General features: G+C 38.6%; 1 protein-coding gene across 5 annotated transcripts in view; it reads right to left on the reverse strand.

The window, feature by feature from the left end:
• The window catches only part of Ido2 (indoleamine 2,3-dioxygenase 2), a 57,017-nt gene extending 49,553 nt beyond the window's left edge, over positions 1–7,464 (reverse strand). For 3 of the 5 annotated variants that reach the window (XM_070016119.1, XM_070016118.1, XM_070016117.1), the window contains exon 1: positions 5,219–5,395. In XM_070016119.1, coding sequence (XP_069872220.1) covers positions 5,219–5,317 — 99 coding nt within the window. In that variant the 5' untranslated portion in view covers positions 5,318–5,395. Of the gene's footprint in view, positions 1–5,218; positions 5,396–7,357 lie in introns of those variants that run through there. The other 2 variants (XM_070016116.1, XM_070016120.1) reach the window with 2 other exon arrangements.
• Between the last annotated feature and the right edge of the window lie 11,928 nt (positions 7,465–19,392).

Consider the following 19,392-nt stretch of genomic DNA (forward strand, 5'->3'; position numbering starts at 1 on the left):
GTGACACCAAAAAAGCCATACTTCATCCATTACATTCTCTCAAAAAGCACTTGGAGGTTTGATCTATACTATTGTGCAATCGGACCTCTTGATCTGTCTCTCCTATGGTACCATGATTGTCTCTCTTCCCATCCAGCACCATCAGAGATACCATCAACCATACTGAAGGTGCAATTGGTCTTCAGTGAAGGACTTGAAGTCTTCCTGTCTGGATCTCTGATCTGAAAATTATAGCCTACTGTGGCAATTAATTTCTTCCCTTTAGTCGAGACAGCTAGATGCCAATGTTTCTATCAAGTGCTTTGCCTTTCTGCAGGAGAATATGTATGTGTTTATTTTTCCTGACCGGTTGCTAAAACACAATAAAACTCCAACATTGTCATGGCTATTTATATCAGTTCTTTTCCTTCACTCCAGTAGCATGCCTCCAAACTGTAATATTGTCTTATTCATTATCTTGATCATGTTTTCTTCAGGAAGATTATGAAGTGTTTATAGTAAGAAACCCAAAGGCCATCTGGAAGAGGTGATAACAGACTACCTCTGAGGCCAGTTAACAGAAGGGACAGAGCCCCTAACATGTGTGTTTGAGCTGAAGGAGAGCGAAGCCTGGCTGTACTCCTGCGGGTGAGGCTCTGAGCTGGTGGTTGTCTCTTGCTCAGAGAGGGGTTCCTGTAATGTTGTCTGTAAGGCTGGTGACTGAGTCTCCCTGATTTGGTTGAGAATTTGGGGGACCATTCTGATGATAAGTTCCTTCTTTCTCCTCTTCCTAGAAAGATGTGTAAAAGTCCTCACATCCATGAAAGAAAATTGAAACTGAAAGAATTATATTTATGAGATCTGGAAAATATGACTATAAAGTGAATCAGAGTTTATATTGATTTTTATCAGCTCAGGACTAGGAATTTCTTCTACAAGCTATTCATCAACCAAACCATTCTTCTGGCCTGAAATGCCACCAGAACCTGATGTTACTCTGTCTTATCTACTTCTGCTTCATTTTTTTAAAAAAGGAAACAAAGGATACTCCATAATTGTGACCCAGCCCAATATTTATTTACTTCATAATATTGCTTTTCCTCTATTCAGTGTACATGTCTAATGTCAATAAGAGCATGGCTTCCTTGTCATTTCTTCCCTGTGAACTAGAGAAGATGGAAGACTCCTGAGCCAAGTTATGGAGTAGGGGTAGTTGGCTTTTATGACAGTACTGGAGCTTGAACTCAGGGCCTGGGCACTGTCCCTTAGCTTTAAGGTATCCCACCATTTGAGCCACAGTTCCACTTCCAGATTTTTAGAGGTTAATTGAAGATAAGAGTCTCATAGACTTTCCTTCCCAGACTGGCTCCAAACTGTGATCTTCAGATTTCTACCCCCTGAGTAGGATTGCAGGTGTGAGTCGCTGGCTCTCAACTGCTTATTCTTTTAACACTCCCAGAATAGAATTTCTTTTTTTCTTTTTTTTTTTTTTTTACTTTTTTAAAAATAAGTTTTTTTTATTGTGAAAATGCTGTACAGAGGAGGGGTTACAGTTACATGACTGAGGTAATGAGTACATTTCTTATCAACCATTGTGTTTTGGACTAAATATGGAACTATAGTTTCTCCATGCCAGTTAAAATAATTATGCTTAAAGGACCAAAAACATTCTATGAAAATTTAATCAGGGCTAGGAAGGTGGCTCAGTGGTACAGTGCTTGCCTTGCATGCATGAGGTCCTGGGTTTGATTCCTCAGCACCACATAAGTAGAAAAAACTTGAAGTGGCGCTGTGGCTCAAGTGGTAGAGCAATAGTCTTGAGCTGAAGAGCTGAGGGACAGTGCCCAGGCCCAGAGTTCAGGCCCCACGACCGGCAAAATAAATAAATAAATTAATTAATTAATCAAAACAATTTTCCCAGGTGGGTGTCAGTGGCTCACTTCTGTAATCCTAGCACTTGGGAGGCTGAGATTAGGAAAATTCTAATTCAAGGCCATCTGGCCAGAAAAGGTAATGAGCTCTCCTGTCTCTTAAAAAATTGGCTACAGTGGGGTAGGGGATGTAGCCTGCAAGGTAGAGTGACATTGTCCAAGAGAAATGTACTCATTATCTGACTTGTGTAACTGTAACCCCTCTGTATACCATCCTTATATTAACAATAAAAAATTCATGTAAAAAACCCCAGAACTTCAAGTTCACAAAACATATTGGGCAGCTGGGAGTGTTGTCTTAATCTGTGTTTATCGTTGTGGATCTCATTGAGGTATCAGGACCCTGGATTTCTTTTTAGACAACCTCACCTTTTTGGTCCAGAATCGTCTCAGATTTTTTCTTCCAACGTGCTAATGAAGCAAAAGGCCGAGTAAACAATAAGACCCCTTCATGGGAACTGCCAGTTTTAAATGTGAACAAGCTCAGCAGTGGGTTATATCTGTGGGGTCAAGTTACTCATTCAGTGTCAGTTTGTGCAGACAATGGGCAGGGGGCCAGGGACACCCTAGTAATCCTTTTAGCTCCATGATCTGCAGATCTGCAGTGACACTGGAATGAAGGGGCACTCTGAGGGGATCAGTTTCCTGAGTGACTTTTACAAACAAGCCAGAAGATCCTTGGTTTCAGCATTGTGCTGCACTCTGGGCAGAAGGAAGCCAGCTATACCTGTCACTCCCCAAACAGATGAAAGACTCCTCCTGACCAAGCCTACTGGAATTCAATTGTCCTAGTGTTTACTCGGAGTCTCCCGGCACCGCCATGATATGAGCTGTGAGGAAACTGGTTGGCATGCCAAGTATCACATCCTTAGAACTTGGTAGACAGAGAAAGAGTTCAGGGGGTCCCATGAACTTCAGACTAGATGTTTAAGACTGGCAGGGGTGCACGGAAAAGTTGTGGACCAGCTAAGCATGTGCGATTGTCATTCTCACCTGTGACTCTAGAAAGTGAAAGTCATAAAGAACAGGCCAAGGAGAGCAGTTATCACATCCAGATCTTGTATTAAAACATGTAAGTTCATATCTAGAAAAAATATCTACTGGAGATAACTGTTAGATGTAATAATCATCTTAATAACAGAGTGGTGAAAACATCAGCAGAAATAAGAGAAAGACTTTTTACAGTCTCCAGAATAGAATTTCTAATTGAGCACTGGATTAAGGGTCAAGAAGACTGGTTTTGCCTTCTTATCAGGCATTCACCTCTATATTCATAGCAACTGTAGACAAGGCACCACACCTTCATCTATTGATGTGAAAATTGAGGGTAAGGCTCTGTTGGTGGCTCACTCAAGGTCACAGGAGCTGCCAAGTGCCATCAGGATGGCTGGTTCCTCTCATTCATCTGGATGCACCGAAAGTGCTGCTCTTAGGTCAGCACATCGCAATTGGCAACATTGGTCATCCAGTGACAGAAGATATGGTCCAAGACATAGGACCATATCCCCACTCTACCTCACAACCTCCCTACACCACTTTTGCCAATAGCAAAGCAATTGACAGATCTGTAAGCTGTTCTCACAGCTGAGGGCTCTACAGAAAACCCAATTCTTTTGTTGTTGTTGGTAGGCGTGGTGGTGGAGGTCATAGGGCTTGAACTTTGGATCTGGGCACTGTCCCTCAGCTCTTCAACTCAAGGCTAATGCTCTACCACTTGAGCCACAGTGACATTTCCTGCTTTTTCTGTTTACGTGGTGCTGAGGAATAGAACCCAGGGCAAGCACTCTACCACTGAGTCACCTTCCCAGCCCCGAGAACATAATTCTTATCTTCAATTAAGTCCTTCCTTCCTCAGGAGGCTGAGGCAGGAAGATCATGAATTCATTGCTAGCCTGTGCTAAGTAATAAGTTCTGGGTCAGCAAGAGATATATAGCAAGAGACCCATCTAACCATAACAAAATAAAAGCCAGCATAGGTATTCAATTCATTTCTTAATCAGGTGGCAAATTAGGCTGGGGTGGGGTATTTGTTCTAATAAATAATTACAATGAACTGGGTACTGGTGGCTCATGCTTGTAATACTATCTATTAAGGAGGCTGAAATCTGAAGATCATGAGCTCTTTTTACTCAAGGCTAGAACTCTACCTCTTTGAACCACAGTGCCAGATTTCTGGTGGTTAATTGAAGATAAGCATCTCATGGACTTGAGTAAAAATTGCTCAGGGACAACTAGCACCCAGGCCCCGAGTTCAAGACCCATGACCAACAAAAAAAAAAAAGTAGGCATCTGCAATGTCAGATGCCTACATTTTTAACTGAGTGGCTTTGGTGTTTATGATGTCATAACAAAGGGATGTCAAGAGTCTTAAACATTAGTTTGCCACCAGTAAGACTTTTGTTGTCACATTCTCTGTTCTTCAGCCAGCCACAGCAGAAAAAAAGAGGTTGGAAATGGGTAGTTTCTAGGGATCCCTAGATTTAGTTTAGGGTGGTTTTTAGGGACCCCTAAGTTTAGTATTTTATGAATCTGACCACATGTAATAAGAACTACAGTCTAACACGAGCTCAGTGGGAAAAACAGAATTGCATTGCAGGTCGCTTGCTAAATGGAATTGTGAAACAGATGCTGTTTGTTTCCAAAAGTCCCTTCTTTTTCTCAAAAGTTCCCAAAGCCATCAAATTAATCTCTTTAACCAGCCCCAAAAGCACCTAAAGTCCCTCTTGTTCTCTTTTGCTTCCTCTAACAAGTAAGTTAAACCAGTTTCCCTTAACATGTCAGCAGTAGTGACCAGGAGCTGTTTAGGAATAAGCTCTCCCAGAAAGGCTTACTAACACACACACACACACACACACACACACACACACACACACACACACACACACACACACACACACACACACACACACACACACATCCAGTGAGCAAATGTGTAGTGTAGAAATTCCATTTATTCTCTGTTCCTGGAAACCTTGCATCAGATGGTAGAAGGTACCTTATTCCTGAGTGCCATATGTTTATCTTGGCCTTTTTCTTGCCGACTACAGACTTGCTTATAATTTCCCAGATTTACTTCGGCATGCTTAACAAAACAGCAGCATGGATGTTTATTCTATTGGAACCACTCTCTGCTGAAGCTGACATTCCTTGTTTGTGATCTCATTATGTTTTTAGTAACATCTTCATCTGGCTGATGACTGTTTATTTGTATTATAGCTCTCTCATTAACCACATAAATCTACAGAACAAAGCCACAAACCAGAACCTCAACATGCCACTTTTGACCTAGCCCAAGGTTCTATCCTTACCAGCGGATTTGGAAGAAGAAAGCCATATTCTTCAGAAATGTGGTATCTTCCTAAAGAAAATTGTAGCGTGGTCTTTAGATTCTGTCTTTGAGGCTCCATAATTTGATTCCACAGGAACTGAAGATCCTGGTTATGGGAATTTCAATTTGTTTGGTTGCAAGGTATCTCAGAGGCAGAAGAGACCCTTGCCCTGTGGTTGAATTCCACACTGCTCCAAACTTATTGGAGACAAGGCTGAGTAAACAGTTGAGCACAGCTGGTTAAAACAAACAGGCAAACACAATCCACTCCAAGAAAATACCTCCTTTCTTCTCTCACTCATGCAGTTTTCTAAGTGTGGGTTTTAAACTCAAAGACAAGTATGCACAGCTTTAGAAAAGGGAAAAGAGAACCAAGTTTTTGCTTCTAGCTGTTCAAACCCATATGGCAGAAATCTGGTCCATGATAAATTTGGACAACTGGATCAAAATTACTACAAAGGAGTAAATGTAATTTTTTAGTACTAGGGATGGGACTAGAAGTCTTGCTCATAAATATTCTGCCACTGTCTTTTTAAATTTAATTTTATAATTTCATAATTTTTAAAATTTTATGGTTTGACAGTGTTGCAGTAACATTCTTGAGTGGATATGGAGAGAATGGAAAAAATAACATGACAGGTATAAAAGTGACAGAGCTTATTGTTCAGCCCAGGCTGTCTTTGAACTTGACACTCTCCTGTGTCGCTTCTGAAATGCTAGGATTACAAGCATGTGCCACACCCAGCTCAAAATAAGCAAAAACTTAAAAGTAGAAGTTACTCTGGTGGTACGTAAAGAGTGGTCATGATACACGAGTATGATGGGCTCTTGGTCTCTGGACAGGATAGAAATAAGGCCAGAATCAGCAACTAAAAAAAAAAAAACTTGGGGGAGGGAAATGATAGTAGGAGAAAAACAAACGAGGGGATAACAATGCTCAACAAGAAATTTACTCCTTACCTTACTTACATAACTGTAACCCTTCTGTACAGTATCTTTACAATAACATAAAATTAAAAAACAACTTAAACAAAAGAGAAGTTTATTACAAAGTGAAAGAAAAGTGTCTAGAAGAATGGGAAGGGGGCCAGAGCAAGTTATCCTTTTTTTGGTTGCTCAGGGCTACTCCTTTTGAAGCTGGATAGACTAGGGAAAAATGAGGAATGGTAAGCTGAAAGCAAATACAGGAGATATTACTTCATGTACTTCCTGAAAGATTGACCTTCACCTTATTTCCCCAGGACAAATTGACTCTTAACTTATAAACTTTGGAAGCTAATTTACCCACTCACCTCTCTCGTCTTCCTTTTCTCTAAATTGAAATGGAATCTAAGAAGAGAGTGCTATGATAATGTATTTAATAATGCCCATGGAGATTTCTGTCCTGGAGGCTGTGCACCAGAAGCAGTCTGAGATATTTATGTCTCATTGTGAGCCTTTCTCAACTATCCAGCAACCCTCAATCGAATACCCAAGCCACTTCCAAGTTCAGTTTCTCAGGCCTTCTAAATGCAGTTTCTCAATCTTCCTTTCTCAGTCATCTTAGTTATCCTCTTGATTTCCCCTTTGATCTCAGATGAAAAGATAATTCCACCTGTGTACATACTCTCTCTCTCCTCTCTGTCTCTCTATCCCTGCTCCCCTCTTTCCTCTCTCTCTCTCTCTCTCTCTCTCTCTCTCTCTCTCTCTCTCTCTCTCTCTCTCTCTCTCTCTCTCTCTCTCTCTCTCTCTCTCTCTCTCTCTCTCTCTCTCTCTCTCTCTCTCTCTCTCTCTCACACACACACACACACACACACACACATACATGACAGCACATAGACAAGGTAACTATTTCTCAATAACGAGTTTTGGAATTCCAGCACAAGAATGTCAGAACACACCTCTGTGAACCTCTGGGAGAGCTGAAGAGCTCAAGGACAACGCCCAATCCCAGAGTTCAAGTGCCACGGCCAAAAAAAAAAAAAAAAAAAACAGAAAAGAAAAGATAATCCCATTATCTTTTTATGCCAGTCATGTTATCTTCATCATTCTGTTTATACCCGTCAAGAATTTACTATAAAACAATAAATTCATAAAATATGAAAAATATAAAGGACATGATAATATAAGGGGCATTTACCTGATTTATCAACTGTCATCCAGGTTGCTGACATCAGAATTTAGTATATTCCTGGCTTGCTGCCTTATGACTTACGATCTTCCTATGGTCAGGCAAAATGTCTGAGCAGTCACCTCTGTCCTGGCTTTTGTCTGTGTTGCATTTTAAAAAGTGCCGTATGATTGTAAACCTTTGTGTTTACATATAGACAAATAGCAATGTTTATCCCAGAGACATTGGGTTATGAATAAATGAGAAACCATATATGAAAGTCCTAACAGAAAATAGTCAATGTTATACTGCTCATAGTTTGTACTGTAAATATTAATAATATTGTATTATTTCTGGTTTCTCCCTTATTGTGCTGTCTTAGTTATTAATTGACTTTTGTATTTGGATTCTGAACATAAAGATATTTGCATCTTTTTTTTTTTTTTGGTTGGTCATGGGGCCTGAACTCTGGGCCTGGGAACTGTCCCTCAGCTCTTCAGCTCAAGGCTAGCACTCTATCACTAGAGCCACAGTGCCACTTCTGGCTTTTTCTGCTTATGGTGTGCTGAGGAATCGAACCCAGGGCCTCATGCATGCAAGGCAAGCACTTTTCCACTGAGCCACCTTCCCAGCCCAATATTTGCATCTTTATAAACCTTTCTCTACCTTAGTGTTCTTATACATTTCCATAAAAAATATCCTCTTCTTTCCTCCCACACGTTTAGTCTTGACCTTCTCCCAAAATCCAAACCAGTGTTACTTGGAGGTCTATGACTATCTCATGGCCAGAGATACCTTCGTGAAATACCTTCAAAATTTCTAGACCTAGTATTCAAGGATACTCCAATACACAGTTTCTTTCTCCCTAATACCATTCTAGCTGTGCACAGATCTAAGTGTTATACTGTCAAAATGCATTTGCTTTCCCTGAAATAAACAGTTCTTGGCTGCCCACCTCTGTCTCATTACTCACAGTATCTCCTGGTTCCCCAAAACTTTCTATCTCCATCTCTGAATGCCACTAACCTTTCAAGATAATAACCTTTCAAATAATACTTTTGTGAACATTTTGCCAAATTATTGCAAAATTCTATAGCCAGTTGTTTCTTTTTCATGTCCTATGTCAATTCTATCTAGTTTAGTTATTACTGTTTTCACTTCATTTATTCCTTCAGATCAGAAATTCTTTAAAGGAAGAACTATATCTATCAAGGTTTATATTTTGCTTCAGCCTCAAGCCCAAGAAATACTTGTTGAATGAACTATGTCTCAGTCATAGTGTGAAACTTATGTTTTTATAATTAGAGTCTTGATATTAGGTAGAACTTTGTAATAGACTATGATATACTTTTGTAGAACAGCCCCAGAAAATTACCCTGCAGTGGGGAACATAGGACCACACCCTGTGGCTAGAACACTTCTTGTTTACCAAGAGAAACTGAGTTGAATAGCTATAATCACACACTTCCCTCCTGACCTCAGGACTGGGAGTTTCAGTCCTGGCTTTCCATAATCAGCTTTCCCATGAATCAGAGTAGTGCCAGTACACAAGGGTTTCATTCTTTTAGACTGACTATCTTGACTTTTTGCAAATGGACTGAGTATTTACAAAATGAAGACAATTAGAAATTTTAGGACATTATTCATATGTTTGCTGATAACATCAAATATGTATGGTTTCAGTTTCTAAATTGATGATTATTAAATTTAAATGGCCAAAAGCCAACAGCCAAACAGTACTGAGAGTTCTTGCCATCTTCTTAATTGCATCTTTGTTCCTTTGGTAATGGAGACTTCCTTATCTCTCCTTGATCTGCTATTTAGACATCTGCCTATGGTTCTGTTTCTGTTTTGTTTTCTTAACCTCTCCTTAACATTATCCTTGACATTTATTGCCCCTCATTTTAGTGCACTTAAAAATAGCAGTTTGTACAACTATTTAAAGATAATGCAACATAAGAAGATATAAAGAGAAAATGATATAAAGATAACGATATGATATAATGATAATAAAATTAAAGATAATAAAATCTATACTCATGAAAAGTATAACAGGAAATTTTTGAGTTGCAAAAATAATTGCAGTGGTGAGAATTATAGCTAACAACAACTGAGTTTCTTCTGTTGAGCCCTAAGTAAGTACCTACTATGTTCGGAGGACCACAGTTTTCATTCACCATAGGCCTGCGTGCACTCTGTTATTCCAGTAATTCAGGCAATGACCCTGCAACTCAGAACAACAACATTAAAGCCAAATGTCATTATCATGTTGCTTATAAGTCATAAAAGCTTATTGCAATGCACAAAACCTTATTTAATACTATCATTCTCAACCACTGGAGTAGAGACAAGGCTTTCCTTTCTTGGTTATTCTCTACTTTTCTAGTTTTAGTTTTTTTTTATTGGCCATCTTATATTCTTCTCTTTTCTCCTGATGTTCCCTCTGCCTGGATGGTCCCATCCAAAGACGGCAGCCTTCTCTTGGCCGGTAACTGACAATGTCAGGTATTTTCTTGTTGTATGGGAATTCCGTTGTAAGAAAACAGAGAAGCCACATTTTGAGAGGTTGAATTGGGAATCTTTATTGGAGAGCCAGCAACTGGAGGTGGACTCCTGTCTCAAAGACCTGGAGCCCAGAATTGAGTTTGAACAAAGCTTTTAAAGACAAAAAACACATGCTCGGGGTGGAGACCAAGCCTTACCAAAAACAAACTTTATATGGGAATACTCATGTGCAAGCAGAACTTTCCATCTAAGGAAGTATCTCAAATATCAGCTTAAACTTTCCATAAGGGGTATATACCTCAAAACCATTTAGGGAGATAATCAAGGCAGAATCAGCACATTCTCTATAGCAAAGATTTCCTACAGCTAAACAGCATGACATCTGCAATTCAGTGAATGGCTTTTCTTACCTCTAGGCTTTTCAGAGCTAAGTGGAAAGCCCTCTTCACCCAATAAGGTACCAGAAGGGCTATATTGACAAGTCATATTACTTAGACCCAGTCTTCTTACTTCATTCTGAATGCCAGACCTGCCCTCTGCTTGGTATCTTCATTTGGATGTTCTGTAGAAGTTGTATATACAATATCTTAGCACATAAAACATTTACTAGGTGCCTTCCAGTAAGGCAGGGCAAATACATTCAATCTACATTTAGTAGCTATGGCTAGTTGAAAGTCTTGAGCAGAAGGCCCATGGCCTACTGAGAGATCTAAACTCACAATCACTTACTCACAAAGCAAGAATAAACCTCATTTTCCTTTTATTCTATCTAGTAGTGACTGATATCTCTCAGAACTATTAGATTCAAAGGAAATTAGGCTAAGACATGACTCAACACCAGCACAGATTTTCAGGAACAAATCTGTAGAAAGAAGTCTTCAGCAGAAACTGGAGCTCCAGTCCCACTTATAAACTGATGACGTTTCCAGTGGGTTAGTAGGAAGTACCAGGAGAGGTATTAGGGTGCAGAAACTACTTCTGTTAGTTGTGGAGCCAGATAGTGTCCTATTTGGGTAACAGCTGGAAGGAGGATTGGGGGTAAGTGGTCTATTTTAAACAAAATACTTGTCTTGGGCTTCAAGATAGAGGCACCATGGTCAATCAAACCAAACGAAACTAGGAATATCATATGAGGAGCTTGATCATGATTGTACCAGTAAAAAATAAAAATATAAAATGTAAGCACCCTTCTGCAACATTATAAGAATTTTAAGGCACAGAAGAGTGTAAAGCAAAACTTCTGCTTCAAAGAGCCAGCCAATCTTCCATTATGCTTTATATCTTTTGCCATTCACTGTTGGGATATGATATTGACAGCAGAAAAATAGCCTGACCAGACAATCAGGTCCCACAAAAGTTCTCCACTCCCTCACCAAAGCTTTGGGCAGTTGTACATGTGGGCCTCTGGGTATCACTTCATGGCCCATGGCCTTGGGAAGACTTGCAAGTGAATAATGGACTGATGGACCTCAAAAGTGTGCTGTGAAGTGGGCACCTAGTCACAAGGGCTAAAGCATTCATGGAGAGCTCATGTGGGTTGATTGGGTCTAGGGACTGATACTGCACACAGGCTGTACAAAGATCTAGAGAGTCACATAGCTCTCACCTATTAACCCCTACACAGTATCCCCCAGGTTGTGCTTTCTCTTGGCACCTCTCTCATCTAGCAGGAACTTTGCTGATCTTCTTCAATGAATCTTTGATATTTTTTCACTTGCTGTCTGTGAATTCAGTCTTTGAGGCCATAGACACAAAGGACTTGATTCAGTTGAGTGTAAATAGTGTGACTACTAGTCTTAAAGACATGGGTGACAGGCTTGCTTGTCCAATCCCTACCCCCTCTATAACCTAAATCAAATGTGCTCTTTTAGGAAGGAAACATTGACTATGAAAATTTCAAGGAATGGATAGAGAACTGTCTGGGGCACCTCTAATGAAAATAATATCTGTCAGACAATGGATTCCTGAGATCCCAACATCCTGAAGTCTACTCCTTTTTTAAACAGTATTGCTTAATCCCAGTGGTAGAGCCTTCCTTGATGCAGTCAAAATTCAGAAAGAAAATATTCAGTCCAATCCAGGGTTTCTGGGCCAGAGGTGATCCACGAATCTCCAGAGCATGAGATGAGCAACTCTTTTTTATGTTCAATCTCCTGTGTCTTCCCTCTGTGAGCTAAATCTGTTATAGCTTTTCTCCAACTTCTCCCTGTCCTGAGATTTTTAAAAAATCAACATATTCTGTGGGCATGAGATAAAATCATTATACACTTGGGGCTGGGAAGGTGGTTCAGTGGTAAAGAGCTTGCCTTGCATGCTTGAGGCCCTGGGTTCGATTCCTCAGCACCCATAAGCAAAAAAATGCCGGAAGTGGCGTTGTGTCTCAAGTGGTAGAGCGCTAGCCTTGAGCTGAGGAGCTGAGGGGCAGTGCCCAGGCTTAGAGTTCAGGCCCACAACCGGACCCCCCAAAAAATCATTATACACTAGTTCTTTCTGACCCTCTATCAAGCCTTAGTGTTTTCCTGACTGATATTTATGCCAAATCTTGACCTCTGCCAAATCTATATGGAGATAAAAACTTTTACTGAAGATATTAGAAAATATTTTAGCATCAGAATTTCTTACTAGACATAGACTTTTAAATGCATGTTTCTGTGTGCAAAAATGAAATTACACAGTTAAAGCACAAACACTGTCTTCTACTTACTGTATTCTGTTTAAGCTGCTATCTTCCATAGTCCTCATAGAATAATAGGTTCCCAGACTCAGGTAAAAGCAAAAAAAATGTGTAAGGCACTCTTTTAAAAATGCGAGTGGCATCTAAGTTTGTATAGCATATGTGAACAAAACTGAGGATACATCAGCTGCAGAAGGTATGTGGCAAGATTCATTAAAAAAGAAAACAGTAACTAGAACATGAGAAGAGGTAAAAGAGGTTATAAAGAAAGTATTCTTGGAAAAGAAAGTATTTTTAAGTAAATAAGGTAAATATTTTGGGGTAAATACAATTTAGGTAAATATCTTTGCCCAAAAATAGGTGATTAAAAACTCAATGTTGTCCTGATGGATTTACTCTTAAAAACTTTTGAAATTTTCACTAAAACACTCCATTTTGTATTTGATGTTAGGACTTAAATTAAATATGTATTTTTTTCTGGCTCAGCGCTTGTATGAAACTTAGATATTTTCTTGTTCTTGGCTCAGATCCTTTCTTGTAAGTGATTTGGACCAAAGATGACAGTTCCTGACTTGGATACCTTCCATTGTGTGACTCACACAAGTGTTCTTATGGAAAAGCTAAGAACCATCTTCCTCTGTTTGTATGGAGGACAGGTCTATTTACTCTGATCTGCCTTAGAACTCATTAGAGTTGATTTTTGTCTCTTATTCAAATGATGCTTCAAATATTCCCCAGATGTGGACTTTCTGGCTTTTTTCTCCTTTTACTAGACCTCTCAGCTCCTACTTTTCAGTCTTCTGAATATGCCTGGGCTTCTTCCTTCAGACCTCCAACATGACATTTTCTTTGTTGCTTCCTTACTGCCTAGTCTTTTGAAAGGTTTCCCTTTGTGTTAACATGGGCAGGCCTCTATATAGCAAGAAAAAATCCTCTTCTACCCTCCTTACAGTTTTGTATTGCTCCTGTGGCCACAAATGGTCTTTTTAGAAGTACAATAAAAAAAAAAGACAAAAACACATTAGTACTTTTTGGGTCAGAAAATAACAATTGAGAACTCTGGTGAAGACTGGTAAAGTAGAAGAGCAGTGTCAGGTCAAACTGGGAGAAGCTGTCTACAATTTAAACAGGCCTTTCTCACTTGGAGTGCCACTTCAGTAACAGGGATAGGCTAGGAGAGGAGACATCCTGTCTAACCCCCTACAGAAGGAAGGACATTTGGGGATGCTCAGACAGGGTTCTCTTCTTCATGTATATGAGGTTACTTCCTTTATTACATCTATCACTTATACTTTACTGGAATGCATTCTCTAGAATTGGTAGCAATTACATTCACAAATGTCTGAGAGAGAGAAGAAAGAGAGAGACAGAGTGATGCTATTCTGCATCTGTACATATCCTATACATCTGCTCAAGACTCAGAAAAGGTAACCACCTGAGAAGGTAAACTTCAACAGTATTCTCTTTTTTTCTTTTTTTTTTGAGGGGGGGGGGTCAGGTCATGGGCCTGAACTCTGGGCCTGGGCGCTGTCCCTCAGCTCTTCAGCTCAAGGCTAGCGCTCTACCACTTGAGCCACAGCGCCACTTCTGGCTTTTTTTCTGCTTATATCGTGCTGAGGAATCGAACCCAGGGCCTCAGGCATGCAAGGCAAGCGCTCTACCACTGAGCCACCTTCCCAGCCCTTCAACAGTATTCTCTAATGGGATTTGTTTTTGTAGATCTGACAAACTTCCAGATTTAAAAGTCTGACCTCAAGAGAGTACTTTTACCTGATTTTTTAAAATCTGAAGTCACCTGTGTTCAGTTCTTTATGTCTCTCTTACAAGATCTGGACCCAAAGAAGAGTTACCATATGTATGTATCTACCCTATTTAAGATATTCAAGATGGTGTACAGCTTTCTTCTGTCCCAAACTGCCACTATATACAGTCTTTTGGCCTTTTGCCTCTAGCACCAGCCATGTTGTTTCTATCATTCATTTTAGAGGACTAATTATTTTTTAAAAAGTGGCTTATGTTCTGTTTCTATAGAGATTGTCTGGTCTACATGTTTAAAATTCCACAAAGGCTGTGCATTAAATCCTCTCTTGTTCTGAGTGATTCCACAAAGGCCATTCATTAAGTCCTCTTGTTTCTGAGAGATTAACCTCCTCTCCTTGTTTTACCAATCTAATTCTCTGGACAGACTTTACAGGTCTATGCTATTCCCTGGGGAGGGGAGTGATGGCTTTCACTCACCTTCGTGCTTTTGACTAAAGTCCAGACATACCTGTTTTATCTTGTTTATCAAAAAACAAGTTCTTTCTAGTTGGGGAGAATCTCTCGATTCTATCCTAAGTGGCCAAAAACAATATATAAATTTCCAGTTTGTGTATTCCAGTTTTTTGTGTGTTTATATGCTATAACATGCCTTATGTAGTCCATATAGAAGTCTTGAAAAACAACCTGTGATCAGGGACTCACTGGAAAAGGTATACACACAAAAATGCTTCTACCATGGCAGAGATACCATGCTTCCTAAAGTGGCTAACTCCACAGTGGCTATCATTGCCAGAGTGATGGTAAAATACCAGACATGGGGGTCTGCCTATCTTGTTAGCTCCCCTTTAGGGAAATTAGTAATTAACCTATGACCAAAAGAACCTATCTAAAGAAGACTGAATTAATGCACAGGTTATGTTCTTGTACACTGATCTATCAAACATTGGCCAAAGACCTCAATTACCACTGAAATTCAAAATAAAAAATTAACTAATTAGCTGAGTACCAGTGTCTCATGACTATTAGCTACTCAGGAGGCTAAGATCTGAGGATCGAGGTTCAAAGTGCCTGGACAGGAAAGTCCATGAGACTCTTATCTCCAATTAAGCACCAGAAAACTGAAAGAGGCACTGTAGCTCAAGTGGTAGAGCACTCACCTTGAGCTAAAGAGCTGAGAGCGCTCAGGCCCAGAATTTAAGCCCCATGACCCACAACAAAAAAAAAATCATTATGGCCAGTTTTCATTTTTCATTCAACTTTTTATGCACAACAGTGCCCAGGCCCAGAGTTCAAGCCCCATGACCGACAAAAAAAAAAAAAAAAAAAAAAAAAAAAAAAAAGAATAATGATAGGCAATATATGGGGCTGGGAAGGTGGCTCAGTGGTAGAGCGCTTGACTTGCATGCTCAAGGCCCTGGGTTTGATTCCTCAGCACCACATAAGCAAAAAGAAAAAAAGCCGGAAATGGCGCTGTGGCTCAAGTGGTAGAGCTCTAGCCTTGAGCTGAAGAGCTGAGGGACAGTGCTCAGGCCGAGTTCAGGCCCCATGATCGGACCCCAAAAAAATAAAATAAAATACCTAATATAAAACTAATTTTGTACTAGTCAATGAATGTGTATATAAACATTTTCAGGATGGCTTGCTATTTTTCACAAATAAAAGTTATTATCACTCTTAAAATATAGTTGTTTTGTCCCAATCAGGTCAAACCAAAATACAGACATTCAAAATTTAACTCTGACTCAAGTGAAAGGATAAAGGGGGCTATTTTAAACTCAAATGGCAGAGAGGTTCTTGAGTTCTATTTTATTCGGGATTCAATTCTCTTACAATATATGAATCATACAAAATGTTTTGATTAGGTTAACTGTAATTTAAAATTTTATCTAAAGATTTCCCTGAAGATTAATATACTGATATAAAACTAGCAGCCAATTCTCTATGACTATAACAAGGATATTGTTTTCTTCTTAGTAATATGTATAAACAACTTGCTTGAGCAAAATATGATTTATCAAAGTAATTGTGTATATTCATCTTGTCAATTTTTGATTACTTAGAAAATTGCATCTTCAAGTCAATTAATATAATTCAACAAAATAACATAAGCAAGGACAAGAATTACATCATCTCAATAGATACAGAAAAGGTACTCAACAAGATTTAACACCCTTTCATGATAAATGCTCTGGAGAAGCTAGGAATCATGGAACATTCCTCAATATAATAAAGGCTGTGTATCACAAACCTACAGCCAGCATTGTACTTAATGGTGACAAGTTAAAACCTTTTCCTATAAAGTCAAGAAAAAGACATTCCTCTTCAATATAGTACTAGAATTCCTAGCAAGACCAATAAGGCAAGAGATAAACCTAAAGGGAAAGAAGAAGTAAAATTATTCCTTTTTGCAGATGAAATAATCCTGTATTTAAAGAACCCTATAGATGGCTCTCCCAAGTTACTTGAGCTGATCCAAAACTTTTGCAAAGTGGCATGATAGAAAATTAACCCACAAAAATCAGTAGCTTTTCTGTATGCCAACAATGAGAGGAGTGAGACTGAAATCAGGAAAGCAACTCCATTTGTAATAGCTTCAAAACAACAACAACAACAACAACCAAAAACCTAGGAATTAACCAAAGATGTGAAGGACCTCTGTGATGAAAACTTTAAAAACTTGAAAAAGGAAATTAAAGCATATTTAAGGAAATAGGACAAACTTCCATGCTTCTGGATCAGAGGATTAATACTGTGAAAATGGCAATAATGCCCAAAACTATCTACAAATTCAATGTAATCAGAATCCCAACAACATTTTTCAATGATACAGAGGAAGCAATCCAAAAAGTTATATGGAATAATAGAAGACTCCAAATAGCAAAAACATTCCTTAGCAGGAAGAACAAACTTTCAACTCTACTATAAAGCCATAGTTATAAAGAAGCTTGATAATGGCACATGAACAGGCCTGAGCACCAATAGAATGGAATTGAAGATCCAGAAATGAACCCACAGACCTATGGCCACCTAATCTTTCATAAGGGGGCCAAAAACACAGGATGGAAGAAAAAGACTCTTCGACAAATGGTGCTAACAGAATTGACTAGTCACATGCAGAAAAATAAAGCTAGATCCTTATATATCATTCTGCCCAGAATCAATTACAAATGGATTAAAGACCTCAGCATAAGATCAGATACCCTGAAAATACTACAGGAAGAAAGGGGGGAAACAACAAGGCACCTTGACACAGGTCAAAACTTCCCAAGTAAAGATCCAGAATCACAACAAATCAAAGAAAGACTGGATCGGTGGGATTGCATCAAACTGAAGAGTTTGTGCATGGCAAAGCACATAGGTAGCAAGATAAATAGAAAGTCTACAGATTGGGAGAATATCTTTACTAGCTATACATCAGAAAAGGCCTCATATCTAAAATATACTTAGAGCTCTAAAAATTAACCTCCCCAAAAACAAATCCTCAAAGAAACAACCCAATTAATAAGTGGACCAAAGACCTAAAGAGAGACTTTTCAGAAGAAGTAAGAATGCCCAGTAAACACATGAAGAGATGTTCAACATCTCTGACCACAAAAGAAATGCAATTCAAAACAACATTGAGATTCCACTTCACCCCAGTTAGAATAGCCATTATCAAGAACACTAACAATAACAGATGCTGGCAAGAATGTTGCCAAAGGGAACACTACTACACTGTTGGTGGGAATGCCAACTTATTCAACCACTCTGGAAAGCTGTATAGAGGTTCCTTAAAAGACTAAACATCGATCCTGGGCATTTACCCAAAATGACCATAAACCAGGTTGCACTAAAGCCACCAGCACAACCATCTTCATTGATTGCAGCATTGTTTACCATAGCCAAGATATATAATCAACCCAGATGCCCCTCATTAGACCAATGGATCAAGTAAATGTGGTATGTATACACAATGGAATTCTATGTTTCAGTCAGAAAAAATGACATTACCCCATTCATAAGGAAATAGAAAGAAACACTTGGAAAAAATTATACTAACGGAAGTAAGCTAGACCTACCCAAAGAAACACAGGTTAAACCCCTATATAGATATTTATTTATACTATATATTAATACTATGTAAATATTTATATATTTATATGATATTATATACATTTATATATATTTATATATTTATGATATATAAATTTATATAGTAATGGATAGTAAAAGACAAAAAATTACACTGGGACATGATTAATTAAACGGGACTTTAAATATTCAAACAGTGAGGCTAAAGGAGAATATTCTTAGGAGAGGATCACAATGGCTCAATACTATGTGCATATGATCATATAATGATGCTTATAGAAATGAACACCAAGAAAGGGAAACAAAAGGTTGTTTAAATATTCACATATTCAAGTAACTTTATTCCATTATACTCATGTCATATTTTGACTTTTATGAAACTGTTCATTTTATAAATATAGGAATATAATTATTTTGTAGGCATGTTTTAATAGCTAAGTCATTTTGCTCAGTTATTTCATTTTTTAAGTCAAAACATCTTCTGAATTTTCCTTAAATTCATTAAATACAGATATTTTGGCATAGTTTAGAATTCCCTTTTTAGAAAAATTTCCTGAAATAAAAGGCAATATTATGTGAAATAATTACTTTCCTTTAAGACAACACAAAGTTACTTGTTAAATCAAGTTACTTGTTCTAATCAAGGAAAGCCAGGATTTGGATTAAAGAAAGTGGAGGGGATGGAAGAAAGACTGCAATTTCTGTTGTATATAATCTGGAGGTTGGCTATTTATTTACTTTGTATTATTTTGGTGTGATTCACAATTGATAGGAGTTGTTCCTGTGTAGAGGATAAACAGGTAACCATAGTTCAGTTGTGGCCACACAGATCTACTAGTTAGTTTGCTGTGTAATTTTACCAACATTTTTCACAAAAATAGATGTCAAAAACTGGGCAGATTTCAGAAAAGTCTGTTATCCCATGGTGGTTGCTGGACATCCCAATTCTCTATCACATAGCAATGGATTAGGAGTGGATTCTTTTTTTCTGGAGAAACATTGCTGCTTATCATAGTGCTTCTTTTTGTTGCATCTATCACTAAGAAGTCTCATC

The sequence above is a fragment of the Dipodomys merriami genome, unplaced genomic scaffold (assembly GCF_024711535.1).
Source record: "Dipodomys merriami isolate MVZ:Mamm:240054 unplaced genomic scaffold, mDipMer1.0.p SCAF_12, whole genome shotgun sequence".
Lineage (NCBI taxonomy): Eukaryota > Metazoa > Chordata > Mammalia > Rodentia > Heteromyidae > Dipodomys > Dipodomys merriami.